Source organism: Dendrobium catenatum, unplaced genomic scaffold (genome assembly GCF_001605985.2).
Source record: "Dendrobium catenatum unplaced genomic scaffold, ASM160598v2 original_scaffold_61322, whole genome shotgun sequence".
Taxonomy (NCBI): Eukaryota; Viridiplantae; Streptophyta; class Magnoliopsida; order Asparagales; family Orchidaceae; genus Dendrobium; species Dendrobium catenatum.
In genome coordinates this window covers 1,904,668-1,922,505 of record NW_021379772.1, presented here as the reverse complement: position 1 = coordinate 1,922,505, position 17,838 = coordinate 1,904,668, and the positions used below count along the sequence as shown (strand labels likewise).

The following is a 17,838-nucleotide window of genomic DNA, read 5'->3' as shown; positions in this document are numbered from 1 at the left end:
TATCGCCGCATATATTCTAGCCCACAACAATAATAAATTCATATATAAATCAGGTCGATTATTAGATATTTTTATTGAGAAGGAATTATATATTTTTAAATTAAATATGGATAAATCAACCTCGTGAAGTTTTGTATTCCAAAATTGCATTCATGACTATGCAAATCAAAATATTAAAAAAAAACTCCAAAACCTTACTAAAAAAAAATAGAAAATAAAATCTAATTAATCAACGAAAAGTCAAATAGAGAAAATTAATTTGATATAATTTTATTCAGTTTACATATATTAATTTATATAAACGATTATTATTCTATGTTATATTTTCTGGATTAAAATAATTATATATAATATTACATGATTAGTTACAATTTCACATTATAAACATAATTTAAATGGGGTTGTTCAAAGTTAGAAGATAAGATGATAGAAGATAGATTTTGAAGATTTAGACATAAAATCTAAAAGATCACAAATAAGACAAGTAAATTATTATGATTAAATTAAACAAAAAATGAATAGACTAAAAGATAATTTAAATAGAAGTTGCACAAATAAAGTCATTCCAACAAAGTTGACATTTTGTGCAACATTCATGAGAGAATGAGACTTTATAAAGTCATTTCCAAATAATAGTCATAAGAGTAATGATAATGGAAAATATGAATAAAATAAAATCAATCAACCCTATTAAAATATTATATGAATTATACTTTTTTTAAATAGAACAAACTTAAGTTTTTTTTTGGGATAATTTTCTTGCTGCTTTTTACAGGAGCTCTCTTGCACAAAATTTATTGAAAACAGCAAAAACTCAGTGGCCAAAAGCTATCACAAATGAAGCCTAAGAGTCTGTTTGAAGTGACTGTAAGTTTTTATAAAGGTGTTTCTAAAGCTGTTATGGAGAAAGTAACTTTTTTTAAAGTTAATGTGAACATTATAAATATATTCTTTTCTCTCCGATAATAATAGATCTGGTTGCAACAAGCAACTTACCTCCACAAAATTTCTAGATAGTAGTAAAAAAGTAACAAGAAAATAGCAATAAAATGAAATGTGATTACGGTTTGAAAGGCAAATCAGTCAGAAAACTGCCCCAAATAGGCCCTAACTCCGAAATGACATCATATTAACGAAATTTCAATTTAGTTTGATTTTTTTTAGTTTATTTAATGATTTATTTGATAATTTATTTCTTATGTTCATGAAATAACCACTTTCATATTTTTCTTTTTTAATTTTCACTTGTTATTGAAGAAGTAATCATTTACAAACAAAAGATAGTGAAAGTTGGATTCAACAAGACTTTGATAAGGTAAGTGATTAAAATATTTTATCATGTGAGATAATATTCTCAAGTAAAAAAATGTGCATTATTGTCAATCATAATTGTATTTTATGCAATAATTGAATGGATCATATAAATAAAGCTAACCATTGTGGACTTTCTATCTCCAATAAAAAAAAAAAACTTTTCCAATTGCAATTTATTATCACAAATTATTAATCTTGTTAAGAAAAAAATTGTGTTGTCATATTAAGCCAATGAAACGCAATTGACTATTTTGAATCAATATCATGCATGCTTAGGCTCTAACTGATCGTCAAGATTATGGTAATGGCCTAAAATTCGGTAGAGCTTCTTTTTTTTTTGGTGTAAAAATAAAATATTAATATAATTCTTTTTGCTATAATATGGATTTGTTGTTTTTGTCAAAAATGTACTTAAATGATTAGAATTTAATTATATTTTTTGCAAATAATAATAATAATAATAATAATAATAATAATAATAATAATAATAATAATAAGAGAAAATTCTATATATTATTGATATACATATAGATTAACTTAAGTTAATTTTTACACAATTAAGATTAAGAGTTTGTTTGAGATGACTGTAATTTTTTGTAAAGATTATTGAGAAATGATTATTTTGAAAACTACTATAAAAAACAACTCCCTAAAACTAAATTTTTTTAAAGCAATTGAAAAGTAGTAGCCTAATATAAATTATGATTACAGTCTGAAAATCCAAACAATAAAAAAGTTGTCCCAAATGAATCCTTAAAATTTGTTTGGGATGGTCACAACATTTTATAAAGGTGGTTTCGAAGATGTTGAGATCAAGTAAAATTATTTTTTTGAAACTTGACGTGGATATTTTAAACATGTTCATTAAAAAAATCAATGCGTTGCTATCTTAAAATCACATATTATTAACTCTGATTTTAAAAATTAGCATATCGCCTTAAAAATTTCTTAGAAACAGTGAGAAAACAACAAGAAATCAATAGTCAAAATGAAAATTTAGCTGCAATCTAAAAGAAAAGCAATGCGAAAGATATCTCAACTAAACCCTAAATATTTTGACTTAAAGTAGAAGATATAACTAAATATACTTTCAAACTAATTTATTTTATGAGGATATATATACCTTATCTTAATTTTGGTTTATGCATTGAGTAATGTAGATAGGTGTACCTGTCTTCTTCCTGACTTTGATTTTGAGTAATACTTTTATAAGATATGTTAACTCACATAAATATTGATCATGTCCATCTTCTTTTATTATTTAGATATATATTCATTTTACATTTAGTTTATCATTATTATACTTGAATGTTGTATGTTGGTTAAACTAAGAAAAATTATTTATGTTTTTTTAATTAAGTTCATTATCTCTATTATGTTTAGTATATAATTACACATCTAATTAACATAGTCTATCTTTTCATTATATATGCTTATACCTATTATTCAAATAATCTCAATTAGCTTAATCATTTATTTAGCACTGTTACTTTGTTATATAGGTTTAACTAAGTTTATAGCATATTATGCAATAATATATTTGAATATAACATTACTTTTATGCTATATTATTATCACCATAACCTTCGCATTATTTATGATTGATTATATGGGATTTAACTTAGGAATAATTCTACCATAACATTCAAGAAAATAGAGTGAGAGGGTTTAACATTTTAACATTATATAAAGATTCAACACATATAACAATAAAAAGAGGTCACAAAAGACACTAGAGTTTTATGTGCATGGAAAATCTAGTAAAGAGAAAAGACCACTAGACCTGCCCAAGTTTAAATAATTTTACTAGTATTTAACTATTTATCACCGATTACAAATGTTAGCATTTATAATTAGGTAACGTATTAATGAATGATTTATAGTAGATAAAATGTATTTTATGGTGAAAGTTAGATGAACCAAATTGCATGGGAGCTATTGCAACCTTAATGCCTATATGACGAATTGAATTTAGACTTACTTTCACTATTTATTTGCTTATTCTATTGTAATTTATCATTTGACTAGAGCCAACAAATCATCCCAAATCATATAGAATACACATCCAGAGAGTACGTATAGAATATTTCTTTCAAAATATTAAATAACACTAGTCCAGATTAAAATGATTTCAACAAAACTAAAAAAATAATTTGAACTACAAAATTTGATGTACTATTGATATGTAATAATTAAATAAAGTAATACAATTACCATTTACTTCATAGTTTTGGGTATACTAGTTCATCTATGAAAGTAAATGCAAAAATGCACATATATAAATGTCACTTATATCTCTCAAATTTCACCTCCCACCAGCTACAGACAAGTGCATAGTAGAGTCAAAACATAGTAGAGTATATTCTAATATAGAGCTATCTCAGAACCAAAGTAGAGCAAAGTAATCTAAAACACAGATATATCCACTTTGGACAATAACAGATAAATTCAAAGCATACTTCTTTTCCACAACAGAGCTTCAAAATATCATGAAATGCATGGTAACGCAAATGCAATATGTAACTGAAGAATTTAAATCAATTAGAAGTTAAATGCAAGCTTCTATAAAAAAAAAAACCCTCACATTTCAAGTTCTTATACAGAGTTCTCAGAAGTTCTAGAAATTTTACAAAGATTTTATAAAATGCTAAATTAACATACTTTGTTAACTATACAGATCAGGTTAAGAGATACCACAATTTTCTAGAATGATAAAAAATTCATTACAGAACTAATCGTTCGATAAAATTTAACATTCTTACAGTAAGATTATCCATAACTGAGAATATAATAATGTAATAAAAGTTATATGGTACAACCTTCTTCAAACTCAAGAACAATACATTTAAAGGCATATCTCTTTATAAATACTAGAGAATTAAAATTAGGAATATGGTACAAGTTGTCTACCTCAAGCATGATAATTTTTTTGACTATATGGATAAACGATTTTAGGTTCTTGGGCTCCAAATCTTCTCCTTTTATTTCACTTTCCTGGTTGAAGGGTTTGGCAAATGAGTTTAGATATTTTTAATATCTAAAAAGCACTAATTCAATCTAACATTGTAGCTCCCAAATTCCCAATGTCATTTTCATCCCCAAACCTTGATTATTTCCTATCTCATATAACGTAACATTCTAAGACTCATTATATTAATCAACTCAAAATTAATTATTATTAATAGAAAATCACCTGGATTTCATATGACATATATCAAAACTATCCTCAAAAGATATTTATTATTTGTTTTGGTCATTCTCTATTGAGGAGGCATTGAAGCCAAGAAGTTCAACATTAATCTTTATGTTGACATTGGAGTCAGATTTGATAAAAAATCTCAAATAAATACTCAAAATATGTATAATCTCAATCATTTTATTTAAAAAATATCAGTGAAATCGATTTACGAATCGGACACCTAACGATTTTGAAATCTCCATTTATATTGATATGTGCATTTTTTTAAGGATTTTTTACAGTGCCCAAAAATTAATTTGTGCAAGTACTAAAATAGAAATACTATGGCGAAGACACTTTGAGATTTGGAGTGATATTGATTCCAGAAAAAATTATTTACTTAGGTCAAAATACGGGTTATTACACTCGCATCCTCGCACCCCTGCTCACATGACATGCTCGCACTCGTGCAATTGCGCACGTCTGCCTCACAGCCCTCACATTTGCAGGTTAGTGGGTCGGGTCCGAGTCAGAATTTATGACCTGTTTGTCTAATCGAGTCGGGTTCCGGATAGAACAATTAAAGGTGTGTCAATTTCATATTTGACCTGAACCCAACTTGAAAACCCATTTTGCCACCATGTTATAAGTGCCTCTACCCCTTAAAAAATGGCAGATTTTTTATTATTGGTGTAGACAATCCTATTATTCAATTTACTGTAAATAAATAGCAGCCTTGTTTCCTCAATCAATGAAAATACAACCAGTAAAAAAAAAAAATTACAACTAGCAGCTATATCATTAACTTGCACACCAAATGTAGAGCTAGACAGACGAGTTGGCTCGCAAGTCAAGCCTCATCAAATTCAAACTTTAGCTCATTTAATATATGAGCTCAATAAAAAGTTGAGCTTGACTCGATTCCATGGGTGGAAACCCATATAGGTTTGATCCCCCCTCAAAATTTATTTCTAAATATGAGAAGGGCAATTTTGAGATTTTATCCACCTAAGAAATTAATTTTGTCAATCCTTAAAATTTATTTGCATATATAAAAGAGGTAATTTTAAAAATTAATGTTTTACACATATGAATATAGAGGTTAGGGGTGTAAACGAGTCGAGTAGTGGCCATATTATTTTTTGCTCGTCAGATAAATGCTCGACTTGAACTTGAGCTCGAGCTCAAAAGAACTTGTCTCACTGTAAACGAGGTTTAGATAAGATTTAAAAATAATTAAATTTATTAAATATATTTAGTATTTATTGCTATTTTAAAATATTTAAATTTAATAAATACAATAAAAGCATTAAAAAAATTTCATGATTATTCGAGTTGGCTCCAATGAGCCGAGTTTCATCAAACTCGAGCTAAATGAGCTTGAGTTTGAGCTCGAGCTTGACTCGTGAACTTAATAAGCTCAACTTGTGATCTCTCTCTCCCTTCCTCCCTTTATTACCCCTCACTGATCTTCTTCCTCCTTCCTTCCAGCCCCCGACCATCGCTCTCTCTCTCTCTAACCTATTCCAAAGCATGAGTCCAACAAAACACAGCAATAGATTCTTCAAGTTCAGATCACCACATATTATCAACTTGTTCTTCTCTTTTCTCTAGAGAGAGAAAGAAAGAAAGACGCATATCCTTTCTCTTTTCTCTCTCTTTCCCTTTTCCCTTTTCCTCCTCCTTCAAACACTAAATAGCAAAGTAGAATACGTATATATTGTGACGTTAAATCAATGGTACAATCCAGCAGCTTCGACTTCTCACGTGACAGAGGTGTGGCTGTAGAGATGGCTGGGATAATGCTAAGAATTGACTACTCAAGACTCTTCTGGCTCCTCTTTGGTGTTTTCTCTTATGAGAACCACGAAGGGAAGCCGAGGATCTAAATTAACTGCACGTTTCAGTGATCTTTCTCTCTCTCTCTCTCTCTCTTCTGCTGCTGCTGCTTCTTCTTCTTCTTCTTCGATTTTCTGTCTTCGTTAATCAGATTGTCTTTGAGTGCAAAGTCTGTCATGTTCGATATCCGGCGGGGCGAGCGGCAGCTCGCCGATGATGACGGGAATGGTTATGTTGAGACTGATCCGACCGGTCGCTACGGGCGGGTAAGTTCATTGCTTCTGTTTTTATGATTTTTAGTTGTTTTAATTTTCTTTTATGAATCCATTGCCTCGGAAATTATTAAAATCCATAGAAAAAATCATCGTAAAAAAAATCTGCTTGAAAAATATGTTTTTTTAGTAGTTTAAATTCATTGCTTCATAAATTATTAAAATCGGTCAGAAAATCCGTCAAATCCGTCAAAAATAAATCAAAGTCCGCTTGGAAAATTTTGGAAATATATTTATCATCATAATCCGTCGGAATTCGACCGTCAAAAATTTGTCAGTGATGAATAATTTTTCTGTAATAAAATTGATTAAGAAGATAAATTTTCTGCATTGAAACTAAGTAATTCCATAGCGAAGGATTGAAGGGTTGATTTTATGATTTGTGCTTTTTTGTGCTAAATTTTGATGAAATAGTTAATTGTTTGATCAATTAATAGCATATAAATTCATAGAAATTGGTATAGACAAATTTTCCTTTTTTCTTTTAGATTCCAGAGAAGAAATTGCATAAACAATTAATAAGAAAGAAATTATTGGTGAGAATAAATTTTAAAATTATTAAATCTATTATAAGATAAGGGTAAAATTTTATATTTAAAATTAATTTATCATAATTAAATTTTGATTAATATATTATTAATCATTTTTCGTCTAAATTAATTTGCTCAAGCTATCAGCATGTGATGGCTATGCTATTGTTTTATATTCAAAAGGTGGTGTTCTTTTGCTATATATATTTTCTAATCCAAAGGTGTATAAAAGCTTATCAAAGCATAATTGATTTTATTATGCACGCCTAGTTACAAATTAAATAGAGATAAAACTAATTGTTTGTTTAGAACCGCTGTAGCATTTTATAAAATTGAATCAATTTCGCTGTTATGATTGCAAAAAGTAGCTTTTCGTCACAGAAATTTTTGAAAAAAAATAAAACGAGAAAAAAGTATTATAGTTGTTGTCTGAAAAAAAATAGTAAGAAAATCTTCTCAAATATGAAAAATTATTACGTGCGGAGTGTCGTATGGACTCCAATTGCCTATTTCTTGTGTACAAAAGAAAAATTTTAGGTGTATTCACATGATTGGATTCCGATTAAAAAATTATGTCCATACTCGATACGTAATAATCTCTTCTCAAACAGACTCTAAGTTAGTAGAAATTATCTTGTTCTGTCACCGGACGGTTCATAGGTCAATCAAGATGCACACGTCACCTAATACACAGTTAAAAAGTAAACTGGCTCCTCCTGATTCGCCTCTGGAAGATATCTGGTGACCGCACGTAATAATTTCATCGGGGCTTCATTTAGGATAGCTTTTAACTGCTATTTTTTTTTTAATTAAAATTTTGTATAGAAAACTTTGTAGAAAATAGTAATAAAACATTCTGAAAATGAAGTTTTAATTTAGTGGTGATAATTATATTATATAGGATGGTGGGGCTCCTTCGCTTGTTCTATCCTCTTTAAATATGCCGAAAATAGTCATCTTCTCTGTCGTCTAATTATATTAAAATAGACAGGTTTCTGTACCGATTACCTTATGCTTAATTTGCTATATTACATATATACCCTCTGCCTCATAGAGATGGTCTTCAACTTCTCCACCATTGCATTTGATTTATATAAATGACATCATTGATTAATACCCACTCCATAAATTAATAATTAAACTAGCTTAGCTGTATCAGATATACATAAATATCTCAGAAAAATAATTGAACTTAATTACATATTAGACCTTGATCCTGCTAGTTGCAATTAAAAATGTATAAATACATAATTAATTTTTTTTAAATATTTTTTAAATTAGTTTTAGCAAGCTGGTTAGACCTAATAAATTAATTTTTATGGTTAATAATATTTTAATTTTAATAATTAATAATAAATAATCCACTATTATTCTTATTGTTTTTTATTAGAATATAAATTTTTATTTACCAAAATGACCATTGTTGATTTCTGCAAATATCTTTTGAGGGCTTGAGATTAGGCGTTATTTCACAGGAAGGAAATAGATAACGACAGCTTCATTAAGCAACAAAAACCTTACGTGTAATATTTGATTTGTTTTGAATAATTAATTTTATTTGATCAATTTTTTATTTTTATTTTTTATATTGATGTTGATTTAATACGTACAAGCTAACCTTAAAAATCTCCTCAATTGTTGATTATTAAATAATATTTTATCCATATAAAATTAAAAGTCTAATTAATATATTAAAAATAAGAAAATTTTCCTATTTCAAATATTTTTAATGACTTGATTTGATGATTGAACTTTCTAGACGTTTTTTTGCTTTAATTATATTATAAAAAATAAAAATTAAAAAGATAAACAATAAAAAATTGATAAAGAAAGGGAGATAGAATTAATTTTTAAGTATTGCAATATCTTGAACTCATTTATTTTGGTATATTTTAAGTTTATTGATATGAACATTTTTTAACGAGCTAGCTTATGATCTAACTAGCTAGTCGAGTCGAGATTGGCTCAAATTTGACTCATTTGCCCATCAAACTTAGCTCAAGAGCCATTTATCAAATTGAGCTCGAGTTGGCTCATAAGTTGGCTCGACTCACTTACACCCATAGTCACACTTTTTTAGCTTATTTGATAATACTTTTTAAAATAATGATAATTAGTATTTGTGCAGCTAAAAAATATTTTCTACTTGAACATATTTATTTGATCATATTTTATACAATAATTATAAGTAAATGTTTTAGGGTTTGTTTGGGACAGCTTTATGATTGTTTTGTTTTTTTAGGAAAACAACCATAATTTTGTTTGACCGTCACTTTCTTGATGCTTTCTCGTTACTTTTCAAAAATCTATGTGGAGCGAAGTTATTTTATTCAATCATAATAGCGAAATTGTTTTCTCCACAACAACTTAACAACCAACTTTATGAAACACTGCGCAGTACGTCATCACAAACAAACTTTTAATTCTTCTATAAAGATGATTATAAGATAGATCGAGATCGGATTAAAAAAAAAAGATTAGCATAAAAATAAATATTTTGAAAATAAAAGAAAAGAAAAGAAAATTCCTATCAAGGTATTCCAAAGGAATTTCTCTTGTGAGAAAAGGAAAGGCAACAATTATTGTAACTTGGAAAGGGATCTTAAAGAACCAAATGCCAATAACACCATAGATTGATCTCTTGCTTGTGTTCCACCCAAAAGGAATGATGGATGTAAAAGAGGTGGATGGGCCCATATAATAATTCAAAGTTATTTGAATAGTGCATTTACAAAGTGGATGGGACTAATTTTGTAGCTCAAATAGTGAGAAATTGGAGGACATGTGATGGATGCCTTGTTAGATAGGAATGTAATTGATTCCTTTGTAATGGGGGGAATTTATTTCAATTTGTGACACCTAAAATTACAAAATTAAATTTGCAAAATGAATGCAAAAAATGTAAATAAATTGAAGAAAGATTTTTGGAATCATGCATGATTTTGGTAGATTTGTAATTATGGAATGTATGATCTAAAAATCAATTTTGCAATATTTTTTTTTTTCAAATTTGAGGAGAAAAATGAAAGTATATTAAGGAGTACAACCAATTAAAGCTAACATTCTTCTAATGAATTTAAAACTATTTAGCTATGAGTTATAGTTACATATTACATAACTAAACATCAATTATTATCCACAAATTGTGGAATGAAAGTTGATTCGTCTTCAGAAAATTTATTTGGTTAGTGTGAATCATGATGCATTATTTATATTAAAAATTTAAGAACTAGATTCAGAATTATCAGAATCTTGATTTTAGTAAACGTATGGTCAAAGTGAGTGTTTTGACAAGATGAACCTAAATATATTAAAATTGATCTGATTTAGGCCAAAAATAAGCTAAAATTAAGTATTTTTTTGTGGATTTTTATTGAAGGGTCAGATGATTTACAAATCTGACATGCTTATAGTCAAATCAAGTAGATTATCAACAAGGCAAATCTAACTAGCAAGATCACATGATTATGAGGCCACTAAGACACTTAAATGTTGAATGAATGGTATAATTATAGGATTCAATATGAGTTATTTGATGGAGTATCATGAAATTTTGACTAAAATTCTCAAAATGTTACTTCCAAAACACTATAAATAGGCCTCCTTTTTTAACATCAATGTGAATGGGATTTGAGTTTGGAGAGCTTAGAGATTTGAAAAACTCTCATTTGACATCATTGATCACTACTAAACTACCCTTTCACTAGACTACTATTATATACTATTGTTCCCCAACAATCATATTTCAATCTTCATTTCTTGATTGTTGTTGTTTGGCTACTATCACTTGAATATCACAATCCTTAACCATCACCCAAGCACGATCGATTGATTCCACCTAGCCACCATCATTCAATAGTTAATGTCTAACTAATACCATCCAACTATCTCATTCTCCATTATTAACCCGACTTGAACCCGACCCAAAAAATTCAAGTTCACGTGGGTTGATCCATTTAATAAATGGGTTGGGGTCATGTTCCAATTTATGACCCATTTGAAAAATCGGGCAGGATCCGGGTCAACCCGCTAACCCAAATTTGGCATGATATCAGGCTACCCACCCGCCTTTGACTTTCATAATCGCATAGCTTCGCCTCCTCTTCCCACTTCGTTGCCTGTGCATCCGCACCACACCCGCACTTACGTTGCGCGTAGCTCGGGCTCGCACCCAAAATCCCCGCACTCGCACTCTCATCCTGAACTAGCGCTCGAACCCAGAACTCGCACTCGTGTCGCGCAGCTCAGGCTAGCTCCTCGCCTTTGCCCCAAAGCTACCCCCCTAGATTGTACGGTCGACACCCTCGCCTCGCTTGCCTGTTGTATGCTCACAACTAGAGTTAGCAGGTCAGGTCCGGGTCTACTGACTCGTTTGCTTAATTGGGTTGGGTTCGAGTTGAACTAGTTAAGTAGGGTCAGTTCCGGGTTCGTCCCAACGGAATTCATCTTGAACCCGATTCGAATACCCATTTTGATACCCCTATTCTCCAACATTCACCTCACATTCAGAGAAATATAAATTTTTATTATATACTTTAAAATTTTATCTTCAATTGAGGGGAAGAGTATACACTTTTAACCTATCCATGTAGTAAATCATTTTATTTTGGCTAAGCCCAATATTTTTTTCCTTTTTCAAAATTTTCAAATAAAAATTCTAATGGCTAATGCTTTATTTCTATTATTGGTGTATACATTTGATCTTCATACAAGGTTAGAGCATAGAAATTCTCTCTTTATCATTATAAAATTTCTAACATGCAAAATGTTTGTCTTTGTTGTTAGAGAAGGTGGTGTTATAAGACATAAATTGTTGTAGGACATAGATAATGTTGTAGAACAGCTAAAGGTGACAAAACGTAGTTTACAATCAATGATAGGTGGCAATAGCGGGGTTAAGGTAGACAATGACATTGGTTAATGATTATTGATTATGGATAATGAATGTTAGAGATGTTAGGTAACAATGGTTAATGATGGACAGCGAGCATCATGTTTGGTCATTGATGTATAATGATGGTTGACAATGTCTGTTGGCAGAGGTCAATGATCGTTGACAATCAATATTATGCGGCACTTGATGGAAAGCATCGACTATGTTTGGCACCTGAATTGGAGTGCTAATAAATAGTCTTGGAATTCTCAGAGTCCTAAAGTTATGTCTTTTTCAATCCTCCCCCAAATAAGTAGAAATAATGCATATTTATAGATTTTTTAAAGGGGCGTGTTTTGGTCAACTCTCTTATCATCCTAGACACTCAAACGACCATTCTCAAGAGATGCCTTTTGATTATTCTAGTCATCTCAGTTCTTAAATGATATTTGACTGTATTTAGCAACTTTTAGCTCATCAGATTCGTTTTGATGAGTAACTTGTTTTGAGTATAAGCACAAAAATTCTAAGGATATTTGTCCCTCTAGATGGCCTTGAAAATATTCTAATTATACTTCCAAGTGCTTAATGCAGTTTCATTTCGACTTGAATAATGACATCTTTGCATCATTAGGTTCGTCTTGCTTAAATGCACTACTTAAATTATAATCTGGTTGAAAATGGAGTTCATAGAATAAGTTCTCAAATTTATTATTTGAATATTCGAATGTTTCGATATTTGAAAAACTGTGTCAAAATTATATATTTGATCTAAAAATATGTGGTTAAAAACTTTGTTTTTTTGTATGCATTATGTACAACTTTTTTTTATAATATTTATTCTAAACTATTGTTTTCACTTCTATTTGTTTATAAATTTCTTATTTTTTTAAAAACATTTATGTGCATGGAAGAAGAAGCCCTTCACAGCTAGATATAGCTTTTGGACTCCAATAGCTATAAAAATTACCAGCTATGAAAATAAGCTTCTAATGATAAAGAAATCTACTAATTTTAGTTTGGATTGAAGTGAGTTTCTTGCATTAGGGTTTTGTTCATTCCTTTGGTTTTCAATCACCTATTGAGATTTTATTTATTTTTTGTTTAAATTTTCAGTTTGATGAGGTGCTGGGAAAAGGAGCCATGAAGACAGTGTATCCTTCTCATTAAATTATTTTATAATTTACAGAATATTTAATGACAAAATTCAATAATTCATAATCATAATGAATATTTTAAATGCTTTATTTTATTTTTTTTTAATTTATAAAATTTTATTACTCTTATTGTTATTTTCTTGTTTTTTTTTTTTTTAATTTTAGAATTTTATGATCACTGGATATAATCAAGCTGCCTTACTATGAAAAGAATAGTCAGTAGTATTTCTCATTGAGTAATTAAACGGATCAAGATAAAGAGAGAAGAAAGTTGAAAATTTTATGAAAAGAGAATAAGCTTTGTTTGGGAAAATATTTTTACCTTTTTCTAAATCAATTTTTTTAATACAAAAAATTTAAATTTAAGAAATTTTTGTTTTAAAAAACTATTTTTGAAAGCAGTAAGCAAGCTACCCCAAACAAAACCTAAGGCTTGGTTTGGAACGGCTTTCTTTTTGCTTATTAAATTAACTTTTTAGTAGAAAAAAATTAATTTTTTTACTAGAAAGCTACTTTAAGCAGTAAGAAAACTGTCCCAAACGAAGCCTAAGATATTGTCTCATCATGCATATTCTCTCTCCTTTCTTTATATTTAGGTTTATTTTGAGACAATTTTCTTATTGCTTTTTAAAATAGCTTTTTATAAAAAAAATTATTCAACTAAATTTTTTGTGATAGAAAACTGTTTTAAAATACAGCAAAAAAACTATACCAAATGAGACCTTTCTTAACTTATTCTCTTACAATTTTTTATCGCATGCTTCTAAAAATTAAGACGAGTATAATATGAATTATTTATATTTGATTTACAAACATACCACCTTATACTACTCTATTTATATATTTAACACATGAAACTTTAATATTACATACATACCACCCATAGTTCATTTTCATGTCAAATATAAGTGGTATAAAAAAATATATTAGTGGTAGGAAAAAATATAAGTTGTATATTTGATATTAAAATAATATAGAGTGGTATACATGTAATATTAAAGTTTAGGGTGTTTGATATTGAAATAGGATATTATAAAGTGGTATGTATGTAAATTTCCCTAAAAGCAAATCCAATGGTTTCAAAGCCCATTTAAATAAAAATTTTATCAACATAATTTTTCTTATAACACTAACATAGATGAATATCCTTAACCATGGGGGACGAATGGGATGATGAAATAAACAGATACAGAGCATTCGATGAGCTAAATGGAATAGAAGTGGCCTGGAACCAGGCCAAGCTATGCGTTGTGATGCAATCCCCTGAAATCCTTCAAAGAATGTACTCCGAAGTTCATCTCCTTAGCACACTGAACCACCACTCCATCATCCAATTCCATGCCTCCTGGATCGACGTCGCCGGCCGCACCTTCAACTTCATCACCGAGATGTTCACCTCCGGCTCCCTTCGCGAGTACGTATAATGTATTTCATGTTGTACAGTAATTCTAAATTTAGGCATTTCATTATAGTAGCGTCCATTTGAGGCTTTCTTGAGGATGAAATGAACATGTTCGCAGATACCGACGAAAGTACCGGCGAGTGGATATCAGGGCAGTAAAGAACTGGTCGCGACAGATACTTGACGGCTTGGTGTTCCTCCACAGTCACGATCCTCCGGTGATCCATCGGGACCTGAAATGCGATAATTTATTTGTTAATGGTCATCTTGGTCAGGTGAAGATTGGGGATTTAGGCCTCGCCGCAGTTTTACGTGGATCTCAATCGGCTCATAGCGTTATTGGGACGCCGGAGTTCATGGCGCCGGAGCTCTATGAGGAGGATTATAACGAGCTGGTTGATATATATTCGTTTGGAATGTGTGTGCTTGAGATGTTGACGGCGGAATATCCTTATAGCGAATGCTCCAACCCTGCACAGATTTACAAGAAAGTTACAGCGGTAATTATAACTCTTTTTTAATTATTATTATGTTAATTGTTGGTGAATATTGGATGATTTGCTTAACTCGCTAAAAAATATGAACATCTTAATTATTTTTTTATCAAATGATTACAATTAAAATTAAGGAGTTTATGCGTTGTGTGTGTGAGTTTGCCTTAAATGGCCTAAATGTCCCAAAAAATTAAGGAGTTTAAAATAAACAGAATATTAAACAAAGCTTAATTAATTTTACAGGGGAGGCTCCCCGATGCATTCTATAAGTTAAAAGATCCGGAGGCGCGGCGGTTCGTCGGCCGGTGCCTGGAGAAGGCTTCGAAGAGGCCGTCGGCTAAGGAGCTACTTTCTGACCCTTTCCTCCAATCTGACGACCGGCATATTGCTCCGGCGATGCCGGCGGCTCCACCCGCGGTGAAGACTAAGAGCTCCGGCGAGCGCCGCCATCATAGCGGTCGGGAAATTGCTGATGAGCTGCAAACAGATATGACTATTACCGGAAATATGAATCCGGATGATGACGCCATTTATCTCAAAGTTCAGATTGCTGACAAACAAGGTAATTAAACCTCCTTGTTCTTTCCGTTGAGCATCAGATTAACAAATTTATTCAGAATTTTTTTTTTGCCCTTTTATAGCTTTTTTCAGCAAAGATTTTATTGCACCAACCGATTAATCTCTCAAACATTGATCGGCAAGAATCATTGATCGGCAAGAATGCTAAATTTGCAGGTCAAGTGAGGCACATATACTTCCCCTTCGACATCATTAGCGACACTCCCATTGACGTCGCGAATGAAATGGTGAAGGAGCTCGAGATAACAGATTGGAAGCCGGCCGACATTGCCAGTATGATCGCCAGAGAAATCATGAACTTAGTGCCTGACTGGAAGGAGAATAGCCACCATGAATACGACTTTGGAGAAGAAGTTGATGAATATGGCCACCACCCTTTTCACTATCTCTCCTCGCCCACTTCTACTCATGAGAGCTCTGTATTTAGTGCTGGAAACTATCATGGAATCAATCCCCGGCTCAGCGATCCTTGCAAAGTTGCAGACTGGCTTCAGGGTAAGAGCTGATCAACTCATTCAATAATACTTTTGTTTTCTTTCCTGTTTATGAAATTAGTTTTTGAGGATTAAATGATATAGATGAGACTTTTGAGAGCTTTTTCAGAGATTTCTTCATTGCAGTATTGCAAAATGTTTGACCTTTTACAGTGTTTTCTGTATAATTCTGATCAATTTTGTGTAATATTTAGACAGTTTAGTTAATTATATGGTGATTAAGGCTGCGTTTGGGACGGCTTTTGTATTGCTTCTTAAAACAGCTTTTTTAAGTATAAAAATTAAGTTTTTTTAAACTAGAAAACTGCTTTAAAAAGCAGTAAGAATGCCGTCCCAACGAAGCCTAAGTAAAGATTATAAAAGTAAGATATCTTCAATGAAATATTGTCAAAATGTTTAACTTCAGCAGTGTTATGTAAGTAAATTTCCCTATAGTAATTTGTGTTCCTATGCTATTTATTGAACTAATTCTAACAACTGAGAACCACTTATCAACAGAAGATGACACAAGCTCAGTGCGCTCAGGAATGTACTCTGCCATTAACTACAGCTCAGGAAATGAACTGGACTGTGAATTGAGCTCTAACCAAACAAACTTATCTGCTGAATGCAGTATCAAATCAGCCAGGAATGACTCCATGAAAAGCCATGGAATATACACCATGCTCCACTCTAACCTTCAGAGGCAAGGTTCTCTATTGCAGCCACCACCGCCGGAATCCAGCCGGCCCTCAGCCACCCATGCCGGAAAGAGGCCGGTCGATGACCGGCGGCTTCTGAGAAACCGATCAATGGTAGACCTTAGAAGCCAGTTGCTGCATCAAACTCTTGTTGAAGAGCTTAACAAGAGGCTCTTCAAAACTGTGGGAGCTGTTGAGAACATTGGATTTCAAATGCCCTGTGATGGATCAAGCAAGAGATCCTCCTCCAAAAAGCAAGTGAAGAAATTGGGAAAATAGTTCAACTTCTTTGTTTTTCCTCAACGTGTCTGGTTTTTGTAAATATAGGAGTTTATGGTTTGGATTTATATGTTTGATCTTTGGTTTTATTTTTAGGTGTTGATGTTGTTCTATGTTTTTGTAAATATGATAAGTGAAAAAGTTTTGTTGATAAATGTTTTGTGAGAAAGATGTGGAGATTTCCATTTTTATGAATAAAGATGGGAGAGTTCTGAAATAGTACTCTCCTTTGGCAAGCTCTGTAAGATAAAGAAATTGCCAATAAATATGTTGTAAATATGAAATTTGTATGTATTGGCTTTTGAGTGCTGCTATTTCTATTTTAATTGTTGAAGCTTACTCAGATTTTGGGTTTAACACTTGCTCTTTCTTGTATTCTCAAATTTTTATTGTTCTTTGGTTTTTGGATGGTTATCATCTCAACTCATGTGAGTGCATTGATCATTGTTGACCTCGTTTTTGTCCTGATTTGCCCTCGACTGTGTTTGATCGTGTTGATCGTGCCTCGTCGAGCCCGATTTGATTCGAATCGACATTAATTTGAGTTTGATTTATTTTATCTTATTTTATTGAATTAATTTTGGGTTGAGTTGAGGCGAGCTCGAGTTGACCCGGATCGAACCAGACCTGACTCGATTTTGAACCTGATTTCAGTCCCTTGGGTATAGCTAAATCCTAATCCAGGTTTGATCGACTTTCTAAACCAATTTGAATCCCACCGTCGGATCGAGAATTTTGATCAAATGG

General features: G+C 31.1%; 1 protein-coding gene across 2 annotated transcripts; it reads left to right on the top strand.

Moving 5' to 3' along the window:
* Positions 1-5,968: 5,968 nt before the first annotated feature.
* LOC110112926 (probable serine/threonine-protein kinase WNK5) lies at positions 5,969-17,417 on the top strand. Of its 2 annotated transcripts, none has more exons than XM_020845311.2 (7): positions 5,969-6,597; positions 13,123-13,160; positions 14,350-14,577; positions 14,684-15,065; positions 15,303-15,621; positions 15,795-16,133; positions 16,634-17,417. In XM_020845311.2, the coding sequence occupies exons 1-7, from the start codon at positions 6,508-6,510 to the stop codon at positions 17,089-17,091; spliced, it is 1,854 nt and encodes a 617-aa protein (XP_020700970.1). In that variant the 5' UTR covers positions 5,969-6,507; the 3' UTR covers positions 17,092-17,417. The 2 variants fall into 2 exon arrangements, with proteins under 2 accessions (XP_020700970.1, XP_020700969.1); XM_020845310.2 differs by having other exon boundaries at positions 5,970-6,597; positions 16,631-17,417.
* Positions 17,418-17,838: the final 421 nt, after the last annotated feature.